At 41.7% G+C, this 17,870-nt stretch overlaps 1 protein-coding gene across 1 annotated transcript; it reads right to left on the bottom strand.

The window, feature by feature from the left end:
• Nucleotides 1-8,421: 8,421 nt before the first annotated feature.
• On the bottom strand, nucleotides 8,422-17,676 carry PHF5A (PHD finger protein 5A). Its single transcript, XM_053406749.1, has 4 exons — nucleotides 17,386-17,676; nucleotides 15,134-15,157; nucleotides 12,119-12,285; nucleotides 8,422-8,925 (listed from the first exon to the last, which is right to left on the bottom strand). The coding sequence occupies exons 1-4, from the start codon at nucleotides 17,435-17,437 to the stop codon at nucleotides 8,836-8,838; spliced, it is 333 nt and encodes a 110-aa protein (XP_053262724.1). The 5' UTR covers nucleotides 17,438-17,676; the 3' UTR covers nucleotides 8,422-8,835.
• Nucleotides 17,677-17,870: the final 194 nt, after the last annotated feature.

The following is a 17,870-nucleotide window of genomic DNA, read 5'->3' as shown; positions in this document are numbered from 1 at the left end:
GGCTAGTGGTAAGCGTAGGCCCTGTACAAAAATTGGGTTCTGTGCTTAGATTTTAAAAAATAAACATGCTGCAGAAATAGCATTTTATAAAGTGACAAGCTAAACATGTTTAGGATGGATTTGTAGATTAGGGCAACAGCGCTTGTACCACGGAGTAGGACCTCTATTTGCAAACACATTATTCAGTTTAGTTAAGAACTGCTTAATGGAGGTTAATTATTATTATAAAATATGTCCATAATTTTAGTCCACTAAATCAAAATCGTGTTGCTTCCCTCATTTTCATAAGTGATGGGCTTTTTTCAACCAGGAAATGATGATAGTAGCAGCTGGCTTAATTACACCATAAAAGTGTTTCTGTGAGCTGATTCAGTGAATGGAGGATTATAGTCAAAATTTTGTTCTTATTGACTCAATTGGCTCTTAGTACCTGTTTACCTCTCAGGAAAAATCCACCTGCACTTTAAACATACAATATTTTGACAGGTGAAACTGACACTCTATAATACTTGTCTCTGTAAATCAAATTAAATACCCTGCACTGCAGATTTCACTCATCCTTTTCCAAGCATTGTTCCCAAACATGAAGTGGGTGTAAGTGGGGTAAGCTTTTAAATTCCTTGTGGCCATCCAAAGGAGAAACCACTCTGAGGAGGCTGGGAGAGCAATTTCAAGCCATCTTTTCTAGGATCTTAATTATGAAGTTCCTCTCAAACCTCTGCATGACAAGAATCTTCTTTAAAGAACAGTAAGATAATTTCCTTTTGAGGGTGTTCTGCAGAATAGGCTTACCAAGAGAGAAATCCTATACATCATGTATACTCAAAAACAAGCCCCATTAAGTTCCATGGGACTTACTCAAAAGTAGCGTTTTCCAGGCAGGTAGCTGTTAGCTGGTTGCTACAAAAACATCGAAGAACCCTGTGGCACATTAAAGGTAAACACATTTATTATGGCATGAGCTTTCGTGAAAGAGAATCCGTTTCATTATATGCAAGAGTCCACTCCTTTGGTGTGCAACGGATGACTTGTCTGTATCTAGCATTGACAAAGTGGTGTTGGTGCGGAATCGGAGACAAAAACCTATTTGGCTGTTGTTCCTGTAGCTGCTAAAATAGTCTTGTCATGGCAGGAAATTGGATCCCCGACCATAGGATCTTTCAAAAAATGGCAGCTGTTAGTTTCTTTAAAGGGGAAAGAGAGAAGGGAGGGTTTGCCCTTGCCTGGAAACCGTGGGCTACGACTTCACAGCTCTGTGGCAAGCTTAAAACTACCTGCTTTTTGAGTGCATGAACTTTCTTAAGAGCTCGCTTAAAATGCGTGAGGTAGTCTTGGCCCCTTCCCCTTCAATCTATGGAGAGGGCACTCAGAGGCACATTGCGCAGTCTCAGGATACGCTCTCGCTTCACAACAACCCAAACCTTTTGCTGGCACGGAAAACAGATCCTGGAGCAGAAGGATCTCTGCGATCCATTCCCCAAATACTGTCCACCCCAATTTTCTTGGGAGTTATCCCCGTGGTTAAACCAGACTATTGAGATCTGCGTGTGCGCGAGCGTGTCCTATTCGTCGATCGACAAACCCAATTTGATTTTTTTCGTTGGAATCCGAGCGTAGAATATACGTATTTATTTGTAACACGGTGGCATAAGGGGCTGGCGTGCGCCATCAGATCTCCCCACTGGCTGCCTTGCGTTAAAGCACGCGAACTGCAGGCTGCACAGAAGCGCACCTCTATTTCCCTGTTTATTTTCATCCTTCAAATGCCGGAGGGTATTCAAATCAGCTCACAGCCCCTAAACAAAACCCCACAAGGCACGGATGTCAGATGGCATTTTAACTATTCATGGAGCACGTTTCCCCGCTCTCAATTGCAGGTGCTACTCCGCACGATTCAGGGACTACTTTTTCAGCAGTGCGCCTGTGCATTTGCCTTCGTCGACGTAACTTCAGACGCAAGCACTGAGATAGGCAGAACAACCTGCAAGGTGTAGGAGCGCAGGCTGTTCTAAAAATAACAGCACCATGCTAGCAACAGCCTTTCCATTGGCTGGAGTCGTTAGGGGGTTCTGCAGATTGGTCTGCTGCGTTAACCAGTAGGCTAAAAGCGGGGTGGGGTCGGCGTGTTTTGTGTGTAAAACTGGAAAGGCAACTAGGTTGCTGGGAAGTGTAGTTTTTTGCCTGTAGGTTCCCTAGGCCTGAAGTTGCCAAAGGAAGGTTAAAAACAAGACTTAAGGAACGATGTGAAGCTGTGCTGTTAAAAATAAGGGATGTGTTGTATTTTATCTACTCCCGTGGACAAATATGCTGTTTAATATGCGTCTCCATAGAGCATTTCATTGGTTGTTTATAGGGAGGTGTAGAGACACATTCTGTGCATCTAAACCCCTATTAGCTATGGAAATTATTCTATGTTTTTCTTTTGCCTGTCTGTATAGCACACAAGCAGGAAAGCATGACAGGTTTAGACTGCCCTGTATGAACCATTTAGGTCTTATAGTAGATAAAGTGTCTCTCTACTCCTTATTCCTCCTATTCAGAGTTAAGCATGTGAGAGCTGCATTTACTACTTACAACAAACGCCAGGGGCTTTGGCATAGTCCTAAAGCCAGTAGAAATATCTTCTACAGCATTCATGTTACTGATTTTTATCGTATGATAATATTTATTTATTACACCTCTACTAGAAGCTCCAGAGATGTAAACAAGCATATAAGTACAATTTTGCCAGTCACATAACGAGTCTAATCCTAACTGCGCTTACTCGAAAGTCCACATTTCAATGTGGCTTGTTTACTCAAAAGCACAGTTCAGTACTGAGCTGTAAGGCTGCATTTTTAAATATATATGCTTGGAAGTAAACCTCACTGAAATTAATGCACCTGCTGTGGGCATACCATGAATGATTAATTAATATGAAATGAAATATTACTTGTATCAATAGGATAATTTGCCCTATATTATTAAAAATAAATTTGACATGTTTTAAACCTGGATTACTATTCCTGTTGTTCATTGTACTGCTCATCTCTATTCCACTCAGTAGGACGTTTGTAGTTTCCTATGCATAGTAGGAAAACTTGGTGGATTGTGCCCAGAGTGAACATAACAGCTCCACCAGTTAAAATAATGCGTTTGTCCAACAGGATGTTAGTAAACCTGCTAATCCAGACAACAGAATGGTAGGACAGAATTAATATACAATTATACCAATTTGACTTAAATGAGACTAAATATTATGTCCCTATCCTAAACACACTTAATGCAAGTCTTTTTAAGTTTAAATCTCATTGTCCAGAAGACTAAATGGAGTGCTCAAAAGGATATGTTTTTCAGATTTCATATAGTCAACTCAATCTACATCCAGTAAAATGAAATTACAGCAGCATTTCTATACACATTTACCTGGAAGTGTCTTATTGAATTCAGTGGGACCTCATTTGTTCCATAAAAGTAAATGGACCTTAAGCTCATTTACAGCACAGTTCTATTAGAACTACTGTATCTTAAATCCTGGAAGCTCATATAATTAGAATGTAATAAATGTACAGCCCAGTATGCAATCTAGCATAACAGGTTATGTTCTATATGTAGGCTATATGATCACCATAATCATAACGTATATTAATAGCAAACTCAGTTGCTGAGTTACGACGGCTATGTAGCCAAAATGGGGCTACTGAAAATACAAGAAGTAAAAATATCAACATGCTTGAGAGAACCCGAAAATAAGCAAAGGTAGGGGAAAATAATTATATAAATTGTAATAACATTTTGTTGCAGGCCCCACTTATAATATCATATTCTTTTGCCAGCATATTTGGTTGTTTATTAGGCAGACAATGTTCCAAATATTTAAATAAAGGCAATGACACCCAGAACTGTCCACTGACATACTATGTAGAGATGCCTCAAGCATTAATTTTTCCATGGTTCATGTGCTCTTTTTACAAAGGTGAAATATAATATTCCAGTCATCTATGCTATACTTGAAGGACTACATGCACCCTGAACCACTATGCATGTTTATGAAAAAACAGATCCTTGTGTATTCAGTAAGGCTTGCTCCACAATACATTGAAATGCAGCACACACGTCTATTCTCAGATATATCTGTCAATTATTGCATCTATATTTCCACGATCTTTTCATCATTCGTATCCATTTGGAACCAGTCAGGGAGAATTAGGAAGACAAACTGAAATAGAAAACATTTTCAGCAAAGACACACAATTTATTATTAAATCCAGCTATTCCTTATTTTGCTTATAGTAAACCAGCCTTACATTAGACTGACCAGTCCAGTTTCAAACTGACACTGCAATTTATGTAGCTTTTCTAACAGTGCAATATCCTATACATGTCTACTCAGAAGTAAACTCCATTGACTTCAGTGGAACTTATTCCTAGGCGAGTATAGGATTGCAGCCTAAGATTACATTTTAATTGATTTTAAATTGGATGAAACTTTTTTGCACTTTTTTAAAATTTCCCAGGCACATGGGCAGCCCTAATGGTATTTTATTATATTATTAAATCAGTTTTTAGTATTTAGTAATTTTATTATTGTATTTTTTATCTGTAAATTGCTTTGGAACTTTTTAGTGGAAACTAACACACACATTTAATACACTTTAAAAATAATCCAGAAAACTTAGTTAATATTGCTGCCGATGACTGAATAAATCCTATTCATAGGAGAGAGGAAAAACATTCCTTCCACCATACTAACTTTGCTGTGAGTTTTTAATACCAAGAAAGACCAGTCAGTCTATAATTAGGTGTAATTAGCACTTACTCATTGCCCAGCATTCTTTACCTTTGCATCACCTGACACTTACAACCCAAGTAAATTAGTTCTTTCCTGCCTTTCAAATGAAGAAACAGTTTGACAAGGAGCAGTTACTCACCATGAAGGTGCAAAACACAATATATACTACAAAGTCAGACTTATTCATCTCAAATCATCCTCCAATTTAGTTCTCTATATCTTAAGACTGGAAGGTGAGAGGTGTGGACTTTTGTGAGGGAAGGAAGAAGCCATTCTCCTCCACCCTCTTCTTGATTTATGGCATTAATAGGGCACCTGTGGCCATCCAGATATTATCGGACTACAAATTCCATTCCTCCTGATGATTGATCGTGCTCACTGGGGATGATAGGATGTAGGCATCCAACACCATAGATTCCTCATTCCTCCTTTATGTCCATTTCCCTGAGTTGACTTACTAAGCTGGGAATCTTGGGGGCAACTCTGTTTTTCACAGTCTTTATGCCTTCCCTCAAGTGCTCACCTGACTTGGGAAAACTTGACCAGGTAAGATAATTGCTCCCTTGACAAGAATAGTCTGAGAAGCCATGAGACAGAGAACTACTGAGTTGTTGAGAACTACTGATGGTTACATGTAAGACTCAGGAAGATGATCAGGCATGTGATACACATGATTAAAGCATATTACTAACGGACTATTATGGGCCATTCCAGGTCTCCTCACATGAGCAAATTTCAGCTTAGTAGTTATGACTCCTTTCTAGGCCTAGACAAAACATTGCAAGTTTTATTTTCATAGAACTTGGCCAGCTGTGCATCTAATGGGACACAAAGGCATATATATGAACATAACAATGCATTTTAAGCAGGGCTAGTTGAAAGGTACATAATATATTCTCAACACCAAAGAGCACAATTTACACAGACCTTCATGCAAGTTTTGTGTGTATGGTTGTTTTTTTTTTACAAATTGTATTATTGTAGGAAACAACATGAGTACAGCATCCATACCATAAATCTTTGCTTCATTCTTTCTATACAATAATCTCACAAGGCAGGCTTTGGGCTCCATTTTCAGAGGAAAAGCCAGGCTGAAATACAGTGACTGGATTTAGGATTGGTAAATGCAGGTTTGGAGAAGCTATTCTCCGTAGAGGCTGCACTGGTTTTTAAATCTTTTAAAAACACTCTTTAAATTTTGTAACTGAAGGATAAGGAGCCTATGCCATTAGTGACTACACATCAAGTGGTACAAGCTTTTGAGTGCCAAGGTCGCTAAAAGTAGTGCACACTGTATCTTGGTAACATTGGTTTCCCTGGAGATTTACTAATGCAGGCCTGTATAATTTGTAATTTTCAAGTTGAAAATAGCCCACCAGCCACATTATTGTGGCATGCCAAGCACTCCCCCATTCCAATTTTGCAGGTCCAGGAAGGAAGTAAAATCAAGTTTATTGAGCCCCTAGATGGCTGCCACATGCGGCTAGTGGAATTCATCCAGCTTGGTGATAAGATGTTTAGTCTCATAACAAAAAGTTGCAAAGAAATCAGAATAAATTTCTTATCTGAGCAGCCTGCTTTACATTGTCACTTTTGTTGGACTCTTAGGGATTAAACCAGTCTCTCAAACCTGGGTCCCCAGATGTTGTTGATACCAGGACCAGTGGTCAGGGATGATGGGAGTCGTAGTCCAACAAGTTTGAGAAAGGCTACATTACACAAAGACATCAAATTTAAGATATCTGTGCCAAGTAGAAGCAAAACTCCTCATTAACAAGACAGTAAAGGTAAAGGGACCCCTGACCATTAGGTCCAGTTACAGACGACTCTGGGGTTGCAGTGCTCATCTCACTTTATTGGCCGAGGGAGCAGGCATACAGCTCATGTGGCCAGCATGACTAAGCCGCTTCTGGCGCACCAGAGCAGCGCATGGAAATGCCGTTTACCTTCTCACCAGAGCAGTTCCTATTTATCTACTTGCTCTTTGATATGCTTTTGAACTGCTAGGCTGGCAGGAGCAGGGACCAAGCAATGGAAGCTCACCCCGTCGCGGGGATTCAAGATAGTAGCTCACATTAAACAAGACAGTAGCTCACATTAAAAGGAATGTCACTTCTCTTTTTATCAAATATTTTAGTCTATAACATAGAGTAGACCAAGACAAGATCCACAAATCATGTCACAAGTCATGTTCTGAACACTTTTCATGCTTTTTCACATCATCTTCTTTTTCTTGCCATTTTCAACCATTCCACATCATATACCCAATGTGGGGAACCTATGGCCCACCAGTCCTCTCCATTTGGCCCATTAGGTTATTTGGGCTAAGCCATGCCTCCCTGCTTTATACCTGATATGATGTCTGATGTAGGACAGATGAAGACATGGCTGTGCCAAACTGGGGTTGCAAGCACTACCAATCTAGAGTACAGAGTCTTCATTTTGAGAATTAATTTATCATAGAAGCGTAGAATTGTAGAGTTGGAAGGGACTTCAAGGGTCATCTAGTCAGCCCCTGCAGTGCAGGAATCCTGCCCACAGCCATCCCTGGGAGGGCTCAAACCACCAACCTTCTGGTTAACAGCCAGACACACTGCCCCATTGTGGCACTGGTGGCTACATGACTGGATAGATTTACAATATTTTGCGTCTTGAGTCTTTCCATTCTGGGCCCATCCTCCCATCCAATTGCTCCCCAAAGGTAATATATCTTATTGGTCCCCAGCACTAGCTCAGTAACAGCCTAGAGCCATTACCATTTTGTGTAAAAAGAAAAAAAGCTTCACCCGCATTAAAAAAATAGGAAAGACAAGAAATATTACGAACCCAGCTATAAAAATCAAAATTCCAAAAGTAAGCTTTTGGAGCTAGTACAGAGTATACCGAGACCTGTTCTAGTTATAGCATTTGAGAAACAGTGTTATTCATGGCTATGCTGTAGTGGTGTGTTAATATGCTTTGTCTAACAGGCACAGTGGACTATGGAATTGAATAAGGTCAGTTAAGAGTGACCTGTTTTCAGAAACCCTGGAAGCAAAGGCTGAGGTCCAGGGTTGCGAGTATGTAGAAAGCTTGCTGCTTCTCTTGCTGAACCTGTTCTGTGGAGAGTAGCTTTCTACCATGTAGAGGCACCTTGGTGTTTAGAAGTACACGTTTATTACCACACCTTTTACCACACCAACTATTTCCTTTCAGAGACGACAACTTGTGCACAATGTCTGGCTGTGATTTGGAATCTGGTAATCACAGCTCATAACAATGCCATTTATGGGATGGAAGAATAATCTGGGCAGGGCAACACCCATCTTTTTATAGTCTGCTTCTCATGGGTCTTTGTCTGTAGCAGCAGTAGGATGTCATTTTCCTGCTGCTGAACTAGTTCTATGTGGATAATTGCACTAGAACAAAACTGGGTAAATCTCAAATGGCAACTAGACTTTTTCAACAGTAGGCAAGAATGGTGGTTTTACAGCATAAGCATTTCACACTGATGCAAGACACATGCTAAGACAATATGAACTGCTGTTCTTTAAAGCCTTTCAGTGCTGTGGACTTCAAACTTGCCACTGTTGGAGGATATCATTTTATACATATCTAACAACAGGAGCCCAGAAAGAACAACATGGAGAGATTTAGAGACAGGACCCTCCTTTAGAAGACTACTATAAAACTTTATTGATGCATAATTCACAAAGATGCTGTGGCTTGGCTTACGTCAGAGAAAATATAGGCACGGTCATAACACTAAGTGAAAGGATTCAGTCAACAGAAATTTAGGTTGCTTATCTATAAAGGGGTAGATTGGAAGTCACAGGGGCTGAAATGTAAATCTCCTTCCTCCGAGACACAGATGCAATAAAAATGCTCAACTCCCTTGGTAACATTAGGGACCACTGAGGAATGGCAGGGAAGACAGCAACCTCCAAATTGAGTTTTACATACTAGTTTCTGCAACAAATTTTAAGGACTAAGAACAAATGAGCTGCTTTCCAGTAAGATGGCAGTCCTTTTTTAAAAAAAGAATCCTTGCAGTCTCCAGCAAATGTACCATGGTGGAGATGGGATCACCTTTTCTTAAAGCCATACTTCTTTCGCTCATAGAAGAGATCTGTTTTTGAGCTGCCCAGATTGACAATCTTGGGACAGCCATCTCGCTGAAAAGGAACAGAAAAGGGATATGGTTAGAACAAGGGTAATGCTAATAAATGTATCATACAAGTTACTTCACAGCTCAGATAGGGTGTGCAAGAAAAAATTAATCATCACTCAACACTAGACCCGATTCTGATACACGTACTGGCTACAGATAGTTATGCCATCCTTCCATTTGAAGTCCAACAGTGATTCTGCCACAAAGGCTGCAATTCTACATATTCTTAATTATTTCTGAGTACACTATTTTAGGATAGTGCTGCAATTCAATTTTCTCTACCAGGGGCGTATGAATTCTACATCCAGAATAAGTTGCACAAAGTTCCTTTATTTAATCTGGCCTTGGTGTTTGGGACTTTGCGGAATTTGGAGTATTTTTGCAAAGACAGAGGAATTAAAAGATCAAAGTCATACTCTGTAGACCCATGAAAATCAACATATTTAAGTTAGTGATGGCTGACTTACTGAAAGTCCATTGATTTAATGTTTCTATTCTGAGTATGACATGGCTACCCAAAGAAAGCAGGCATGGACAGTGAGAAATATTAAGAGCTGTACAGGGCAAGAAGATTAAGCACTTTGCAAGCCCGACTCAAAAACTTTGCTTCAGGTTTCTGCGGATACATCAGCATATTTTCAGATTTATCTAAACCACCATAAGAGCTAGAAAATGAAAAAGCAACAGAAAGCCAACATGTGAGCTCCTCAAGGAGTCAAATAGCATGCTGCTGTTCGACTTACAGAATTTGATGGCTTATGGTAGTTCCTGAAGAAAGAATTGATGTTCTGAAATGCACTGAGCTGTAATGAATCTCAGTTGGCACTTTTGAGAAGCTTCTCCATTTTGCATTCTTTCTCATTTCTGTGGCACCTTACAGACTGCTACTGGCATGCAGTGTTCGAAACTCCCTTTGTGACAGGGAATTTCATTAGCACGAGCAGTTTCTGAGCTCTGGGCGCAGTACTGTGCCTAAGAGTTCAGATTAAAAACTGCAGAGTGGAAGGAAAGGAGGACCCTTTTCTGCCTCCCCACTTCCAGCTAGTCTCTGAAGGCTGGAGAAGAGACCCTCTGAAAAATATTAGGAGGGTAGGCAGGGGAAGGACTAGAGCACGTGAAAAATGAACATAATATTTTAGCTGCAGTTCATTCATTTTCAGCTTTGTATGCTTGTTACAAAAAAAGCGCACCTAGACATTCTGTTGCTGCACCCATAACATAGGTTTAAGGTGCCATTTGGCTGCTATCTTCCATATCTCAGTTTCTAACAGCTGCTGTAATGGCAGCTACAGGGTTAGACAGGTAGAAGATCATTTGCTGTTGAATATGCCAGGGTAGTTTGGATACAGGGTAGGCAGGGACTGCCTATTGTTCCAATAGCTGCTGCGAAGGGATGAAGAAACAGAGCGTGGTACAGTTACAGCTGAAGGAACCCACCTTACATAGTTTTCAGTTACATTTAAGCTGATAGATCTGTGAACTTTTTGCAGGGTACTGGATTCTGTTCACCAACCTACCCTCTCAGCAGATGCAATATTTTCCTCAGTTTACACTTTGACACAGGAAATCAATAAATACCTCCCCAGTCTGAAGAGACACATTTTGTGCGTGCCCTATGCTACGTTTTCTGGAGGGGCACTTTCACGACTGTGTGATCAGATGCAAAAGCAGATAGGGCGCCCACACAACTGTTAAAGGTGAAGGAGCCCTGGCCTCTTTTTCACCTGGCTACCCTATTGTATTCACTGACAAACTTCCCACAAGTATAGAAATAGCTTTAAAACCAGTTCCAACTGCACTTCATGGCCTCGCCATTTCAGCATCTGTCTGATTTGGAGAGGATCCTCTTCATAGAATTCCATCTTAACCTGGGTGCAGCAGTACTTTATGCTAAAAGAACCCATTGTTACTGACCCATTTTCTTCATACTGTCTAGCAGCCCTAGTGCCTTCTTTTCTGTCTACAGCTGAGACGAGTTTATGCACACATTCAACATGCACTCAACTGTGGAATCCAATGTCAATTTACTCATAAAGCATCTATCACACCATAGATGGCTCTAATGTCACAGCATCTCAAACAGTACTTTTAAATGGAGGTAGTCAATACACACTCAACTGCAAATCATCAAGTAATGTATATGCAAATTCAAAAAGCCTTTCCTTTTTAAAAACCTCCTCCTCCCAAGCTCTTCCTACACAGTTAGTATCAGAGAGAATGAAGCTAATTGTCAGCTACTCCATTTTCAAGAGCCATGCTCTCTACTTCTGCTTATTTTTCAACTCAAATGCGAGATGGCTGGGTAGGAACAAGGTCACTTCTATTGTCCCTGTGTAGTAACCAGCAAAACAGGTGCATTTCACTTTATAGATAATTGCATTTCTGTGGTACAATTAGAGCAGCGAGGTGAAAAAAGAGAGCACAGGAGCTCCTGCACCTTTAACAGATGTACCTTCCCTCTTCTCTACAACTATTAAAGATGCATGAGCCCTGACCTATTTTTCACAAGGCCACTTTAGAGTCAAGGCATTTTTTCCTGTACTCATTCATTGTTAAAACAGTCTGAATCTGCTCTTACTGTAAGGGTTTCTGGTACAGAAGAACACCAGCTCTACTGTTGCAACACTGTAATACCCATCCTCACACAAAAATATAAGGTGTCCCAAATTCATAGAAGGGACCCTGAGGGTCATCTAGTCTAACCTCCTGCAACGGAGGAATCTCAACAAGTGACATTACAAAGGAATTTGTTGGACTGTGTCACTGGGGAGAAAATCTGCTACCATTGCTACTTACAAACCACCCCACCCCAAGACTGCTAACCCAGATTGCTGTTTAGAATATTACTACACTACAACAGCTGGTAGTTGATACTATAATTTTATATAAAAGGTTCAACTACCAATGCTGATTTTTATTTTTTAAACCCCTGTCCTTGATCTCTTGTAATCTAAGGCATGAATGAAATCTGTCTACTGGTATTCAGCCATAAATTATGTTCGTTTTAGGGCGCTTTCGAAAGAGACAAGTATGAATAGGCCTTTATTGAAGGTACTGGACATGAGAGCATATAGATATTAGAATATAAACATCCCAGGCTTCAGATGTTTACCAACACATAGGCCAGCGATAATATTTAAGAACAAACAATTGCAACTTAGAGAGCGGAAAAATGCAAACCCCTGTAACAATCTTACATCTTTCTCCTGGATGGTGCATTCTTTACAGTAGTATGCATCAGAGACACCAGGACCTCCACATATCACACAGCGCCCTTGATAAGACCCATAGTTGCACTCATCACATATGCGCACCAGTGTGCAGGGCCGCACATAAGAGTCACAAATAACACACTTGCCATCACCTGCAAAATAAATACACGTATTTCAACTGAAAGAAAAGATGCAGACAAGCCACTCACAGAAAGAATATACACAGCCTATTAGATTACCCACAGAACATGCTACAAAAGCAAGGCGTTAACTGGGTTTGCTTCCAGGCAGATGTGTTTAAGGTGGAGTTGCCACACCCCAAATACAATGGCTTGAGTTGTTTACAGATAAAAGCCCAAAGCAATTGGCATTTGATTGAACTTCTCCATAAACCAGTCTGCCACATTTTTTGAATTTTTTAATCATATGTAACACCAAATCAGCATCTCTGTGCAGGGATGAACACAGAATGCAGCGTCACAAATACATCAATCATATAATGCCAATGCAATCTTCTACACTTGAAAGGTATATTCAGTGATCTTCTTTTCTTAATTTGGCTTTAGGAAAGGCTGAACGGGCAAGTGCACACATACATAATTGAAGCCATTACAGCGGTGCCCCGCAAGACGAAAATAATCCGTTCTGTGGGTGCCTTCGTCTTGCAGGGATTTTCGTCTTGCGGAGTACCGCTTATCAGCTGATAAGCGGTATTTGACAGATAAGCGGCTTAGCGGCAATTTACAGATAAGCAGCTTAGCGCCTTTCAGAAAAGGCAAAAAAAAGGGAGACCACAGAAAAAAATTCGTTTTGCGAGACAGCCCCATAGAAAAATTCGTCTTGCGAAGCGGAAAAAATATCGCAAAGCCCTTTCGTCTTGCGCATTTTTCGTTTAGCGGGGCATTCGTCTAGCGGGGTACCACTGTATTGCTGTAGATAGCTCTTGAGGTATGGAACCAAAGTTAGCAAGTAAGTAAATAGCCAACAGATGGCAATGACAAGCACTGCCAGCCTGGACCATATCCAAGCAAATGACCAAACGACGAAGAGCTTCATATCCCATTACCCTCGTCCATCTAATCTTTATTCCGACTAAGGACTTGTTTAACTTGCTCTTTCTTTTGGAAGGTGAACAAATTATTTTTAAGAATGCTGATAATCTCCTGGGTGACAGCTACAATAGACCATCTCATAGTTTCCCCCCAGTCCTGCTGTATTTCTAGTTTCGAGGATGGGGCAGGAGTAGGGAGCCATTTCATTTGTGTGGCAAGTAGCCCTGGGAAGCACCCAAGTGCAGCACCTTCTACTCTCTTACTCTGCATCGCTGGGCTGAAAAAGCATCTCTTTCCTGTCTGCAATAGCTTGTGCTGTTATCCTGTCCTTTTTATGACCAGGAGAGACAGCATATGTTACCCCAATAGAGATATTAAGAAAAGCCAAAATCTGCCCATAACTTCATCCTTTCTGACATCCTTTTATTCTTTCTGACATCCTTTACTTCTGCCTAGTTTCACCTCAAAATGGACAGCCTGGTCATTATGTGGCCTGAAGTTTTGCTTTCACTTTACAGGTACCTGTGCTTTTTAAGGACCAGAGGAACAGCTGCAATAGTGCTTTGGAGACTCCGGAGTGCAGGGATGTGTGTCTTTTTTCAACACAAGGGCTGCATTCTTTTCTGGGCAGCCTTCCTGGGGCTACATGCCAATGGTGGGTGGGGTGAGGTGGGGCAAAAGTGGGCATGGCACCAAATTTAAATTTTACCTTTGTAAAATAGTTTCTATGCACACTCAATCAACCCTCTCTATCCTCCATCCATGACTACAAGAGGAATTATCAGAGTTCAAGGACACATTCCAGCCAGGCAAGAGCTCCTGGGGTGTGAAGCATGATCAGTGAGGTGTGTACTGGGGAGAATTCCAGGGGCCAGGCAGAAAGGCCTGGAATTTGGCCCCTGAGCCTGAATTTCACTGCCCCTGATTAGCACACATGCTAATGCATGTGTGACTGTTACGTCTTAAAATGCCAGTAAAGACAGCTGCAGCATATCAGGAATGCTAAGAGTGTTTTCTGTGGGCTGGATTGGACAAAAGTCCAAAGCATGATGTGGTGCATCAAGAAGCCTGTGGCTGGTGCACATCTTCCTTCTTTTCACAGGTGCCTTGCTTTCCTGGTCTGCTTCCGTGAAGTCTTAAGTTGCCAGTGCCAAACTATGGTTTAACGTTACATCTGAAACAGCCCATAGTCTCTTCAGACATTCTAAGTTTGAGGAAAATGTAGCTACCGTAGTACTGGAGCAACACAGACATCCCTGCTTAACACTGCAAAGCTCTTAGGAAGCATGAAGTTAAAAGGGGATTGGAGGGAATGGCTGCCATGTTTTGATACATTTTTCAAACCTTTCCTTTCTTCTCTTACCAACTTGTTTCACCCCCCTTATAATCTATATAGCATTGATCCACCATGACTACTTTATTTTTAAATTATCTAAAGTAAACATATAGGTATGTTGCCAATTTTTATATTCCTTCTCTTCTCTTGGGTTTAGATTCGAAAGTGTTTCAGGTTTAGGTGAAAAGGTGAAGTTTCTCAAGTCTATGGCAAGTCTTGAACATCCACGCTGCAGTTCTATACTAATTTGCCTGGGAGTACGTTTCAGTGAACATAGTGGGAAAATTCTGAATATGCAAATATAGGATTATACTACATGTGTAGCTAGAATTTTAAACTTAAAATGGCATCATACTCAGTGCTTGTTTTCAGGGGGTACTCAAGAGTATGCACTAGCAACACCTTATTTTGTTGTTAAAAATTGTGGCACTTACTGTAACAACTTCACGGTGAGTACTGGCACCTTTTTTTCTAGAAAAAATGCACTGGTTATACCTATAGGTTTAATTGCATTTTAGAAGACAGACTTTACTCAGCTTGGAAGAAATCCTGATTCACTATATTGGACTCCAAATCACAGAAGACACACAGTATGTAAAAAGCTATACTCACATTTTTCACATAGTCGTCCAATAGCTGCAATAAAAATGGAGAAAAATGAATAACATTCATTTGGAAATTCTGAAAGTTCCACATTATTTCTAGAATCTGTACAGTGGTACCTCGGATGATAGATGCTTCAGGTAACAGACTCCACTAACCCAGAAATAGTACTTCGGGTTAAAAACTTTGCTTCAGGATGAGAACAGAAATGGTGCAGCAGTGCCGCAGCGGCAGCAGGAGGCCCCATTAGCTAAAGTGGTGCTTCAGGTTAAGAACAGTTTCAGGTTAAGAATGGACCTCCAGAACGAATTAAGTTCTTAACCCGAGGTACCACTGTACTACTCTTCAGGATTAACCTCATATTCAGGTGGGGATGGGTGAACTATGAGAGAATAATAGGTTTTAAAGGCAATAAACTAAAACGTTTAATAAACACTTAACTTTTAATATTCCGTAAGAAGATCCTATCCAGACTGATATTCGGGGCTGATCCTATCCATGCTTAGTCAAAGGTAAACTGAATGAACTGTAATCAGTGAGTAGCTAGATACAGTGCAGTGGCAGCAAGGCCACATGGCACAAAGTACCTGAGTATATTTTAAGAAGCAGCCTTTATATTTTCCCTTCAGTTTCAAACAGTGGGACCTGCTTCCAGGCACGTATGTTTAGGAATGCAACCGTAGGCTTTCACTGTTAATACTGTATTGGCAAGATTAAACTTAAAGCAAACATAATCTTTCCTCACTCTGCCTAACGTGTTTTGCCAAGATTAGAGCTTGTCATTTTCAAAACAACAGTAAGAATGTAATACTCATAGGGAATGAAGGCAAAGAATACGCTATTTTGATGAAAATACAATAGCAAAGCCTTATGTCTCATGTACGTCACAGGCTGAGAGTGACGCAGCATCATGTAAACTTACAACTTCCAAAGGTAAATAAGAGGACAGGAGGCCCAATACCTGTAGTTGTATGGTAGGAAAATCTTGTAGCAAGTATGATTAAAAATAAAATAAAAAATCCTTGCTGCTAAGAAGCAGTTAATAAAATATCAGTTAAAAGCAGGAGGGAAGGGGACAGAAATGTAGGACGTTAGCTAGGACTATGTGACTCATATAGGAAACATGTAAAACTGTTGTAACTGATACAACATTCATTCCACTTTAAGCAAGTAGAGTGGTACCTCGGGTTAAGTACTTAATTCGTTCCAGAGGTCCGCTCTTAACCTGAAACTGTTCTTAACCTGAAGCACCACTTTAGCTAATGGGGCCTCCCGCTGCTGCCGCGCCGCCGGAGCACGATTTCTGTTCTCATCCTGAAGGAAAGTTCTTAACCCGAGGTAATATTTCTGGGTTAGCGGAGTCTGTAACCTGCAGCATATGTAACCTGAAGCGTATGTAACCCGAGGTACCGCTGTATTTGGTTGCAAGAGGATCTCCTCTTTTGCAGCCCAGCTAGCTGAAATCCTTTTAATTAGATGCTAGGGATTGATCAGAACTTAAGTGTGCAAATCATGTTCTAATATTATAAAGCAGGACATAAGTGCTTCCATCTACAAGCCACAATGATGCAGCAGATATACAGTACTTGTTTTTCCATCTAGGTCTGCTTATGACAGCTGCAAGGTTGGCAGACGAACACTGCACTGTGTTAAGGAATATCTGACGGGGGGGGGGGGGGAGAGGAACAGTGATGGGCTCCAGAGATGCATTTGTATGCAATATAAACCATCCTAGGGGCCAGCTGGCAACTTGAGGATGGGAGAGTCATTAAGGAGCAACTACTTTATACAGAACTTATGCTCTGAATTCAGCTATCACGGCTAGCGGTTAAACGGACTAGACTTCGGCTGATTTAAAGCTCCTTCTAAAGCCACCTAAGCCTGCGACTATCACTGCATCTGAGGGCACGGAATCCCCCGAGTTCACTGCCGCTTGCGAGTGCGGGGAATGAGGTTTCGCCTGTCCATTTCTGAATCTCCCGCCGATCGATTTTATTGGGCGGCTCCGAGTGAGGCACAACGAGTGAGGCCCAAGCGCTCTCAGTCCACGCGCCGGTTCGCAATTCCGTTTCAGACGTGAGGCGCCGCCGCCGCGTTTTGCCGTTTGGACCAGGGCAGAAGTCAGTCGAGCCTCCCGCCTCGGAGACCCGACCGGTGGGGCCTTCCCGGCCGCTGCTCTCCGCCACCTCCCGCCGCGCGCGCAGCCCAGGCACCCCGAGGCTCCCGGTCCGAGGGAAAGGGGGAAGGAAGGGGGGGCTCACCTACGCCCGCCTGCTTGCGGCAGAAGATCAAATCCGGGTGGTGCTTGGCCATCCCTGAACCCCTTCGCCTCGCGCCGCTGTCGTTACTGGCCTTTCACCTTTGACCCCTTCAGGTCCCGGGGAAAGCGGAGGTCCTACACACTCGCCCACCTCCACACAAACCGGCTTTTAATTGCCTTTCGCGCGCTACCGCGTCGGGTTACCACACTCGAATATCCCGCAAATAAACAACAACGTGTTTCTTCGTAGCCCTTAGAATATTTTTAGAAGAGGGGAAATGTCGGCAATTTACAACTCTCTCTCTTTCAGGACCTGGCAGAGTACCGCCCTCTCGACTGACGTCATTAGCACGCTAGAGATTGGACCCATTTTTCAGACGGGCAGCGTAGAGTTAGACTTGAAACGCTTACCGAGGCCTCAACTTTCGTTTGCTTTCCCTCTCTAAGGGCGGAAGTGAGAGCTGCTCATAGAAATTTGGGGAGGAA

The sequence above is a fragment of the Podarcis raffonei genome, chromosome 10 (genome assembly GCF_027172205.1).
Source record: "Podarcis raffonei isolate rPodRaf1 chromosome 10, rPodRaf1.pri, whole genome shotgun sequence".
NCBI classification, from domain to species: Eukaryota; Metazoa; Chordata; class Lepidosauria; order Squamata; family Lacertidae; genus Podarcis; species Podarcis raffonei.
This window is presented reverse-complemented; position numbering and strand designations above follow the sequence as displayed.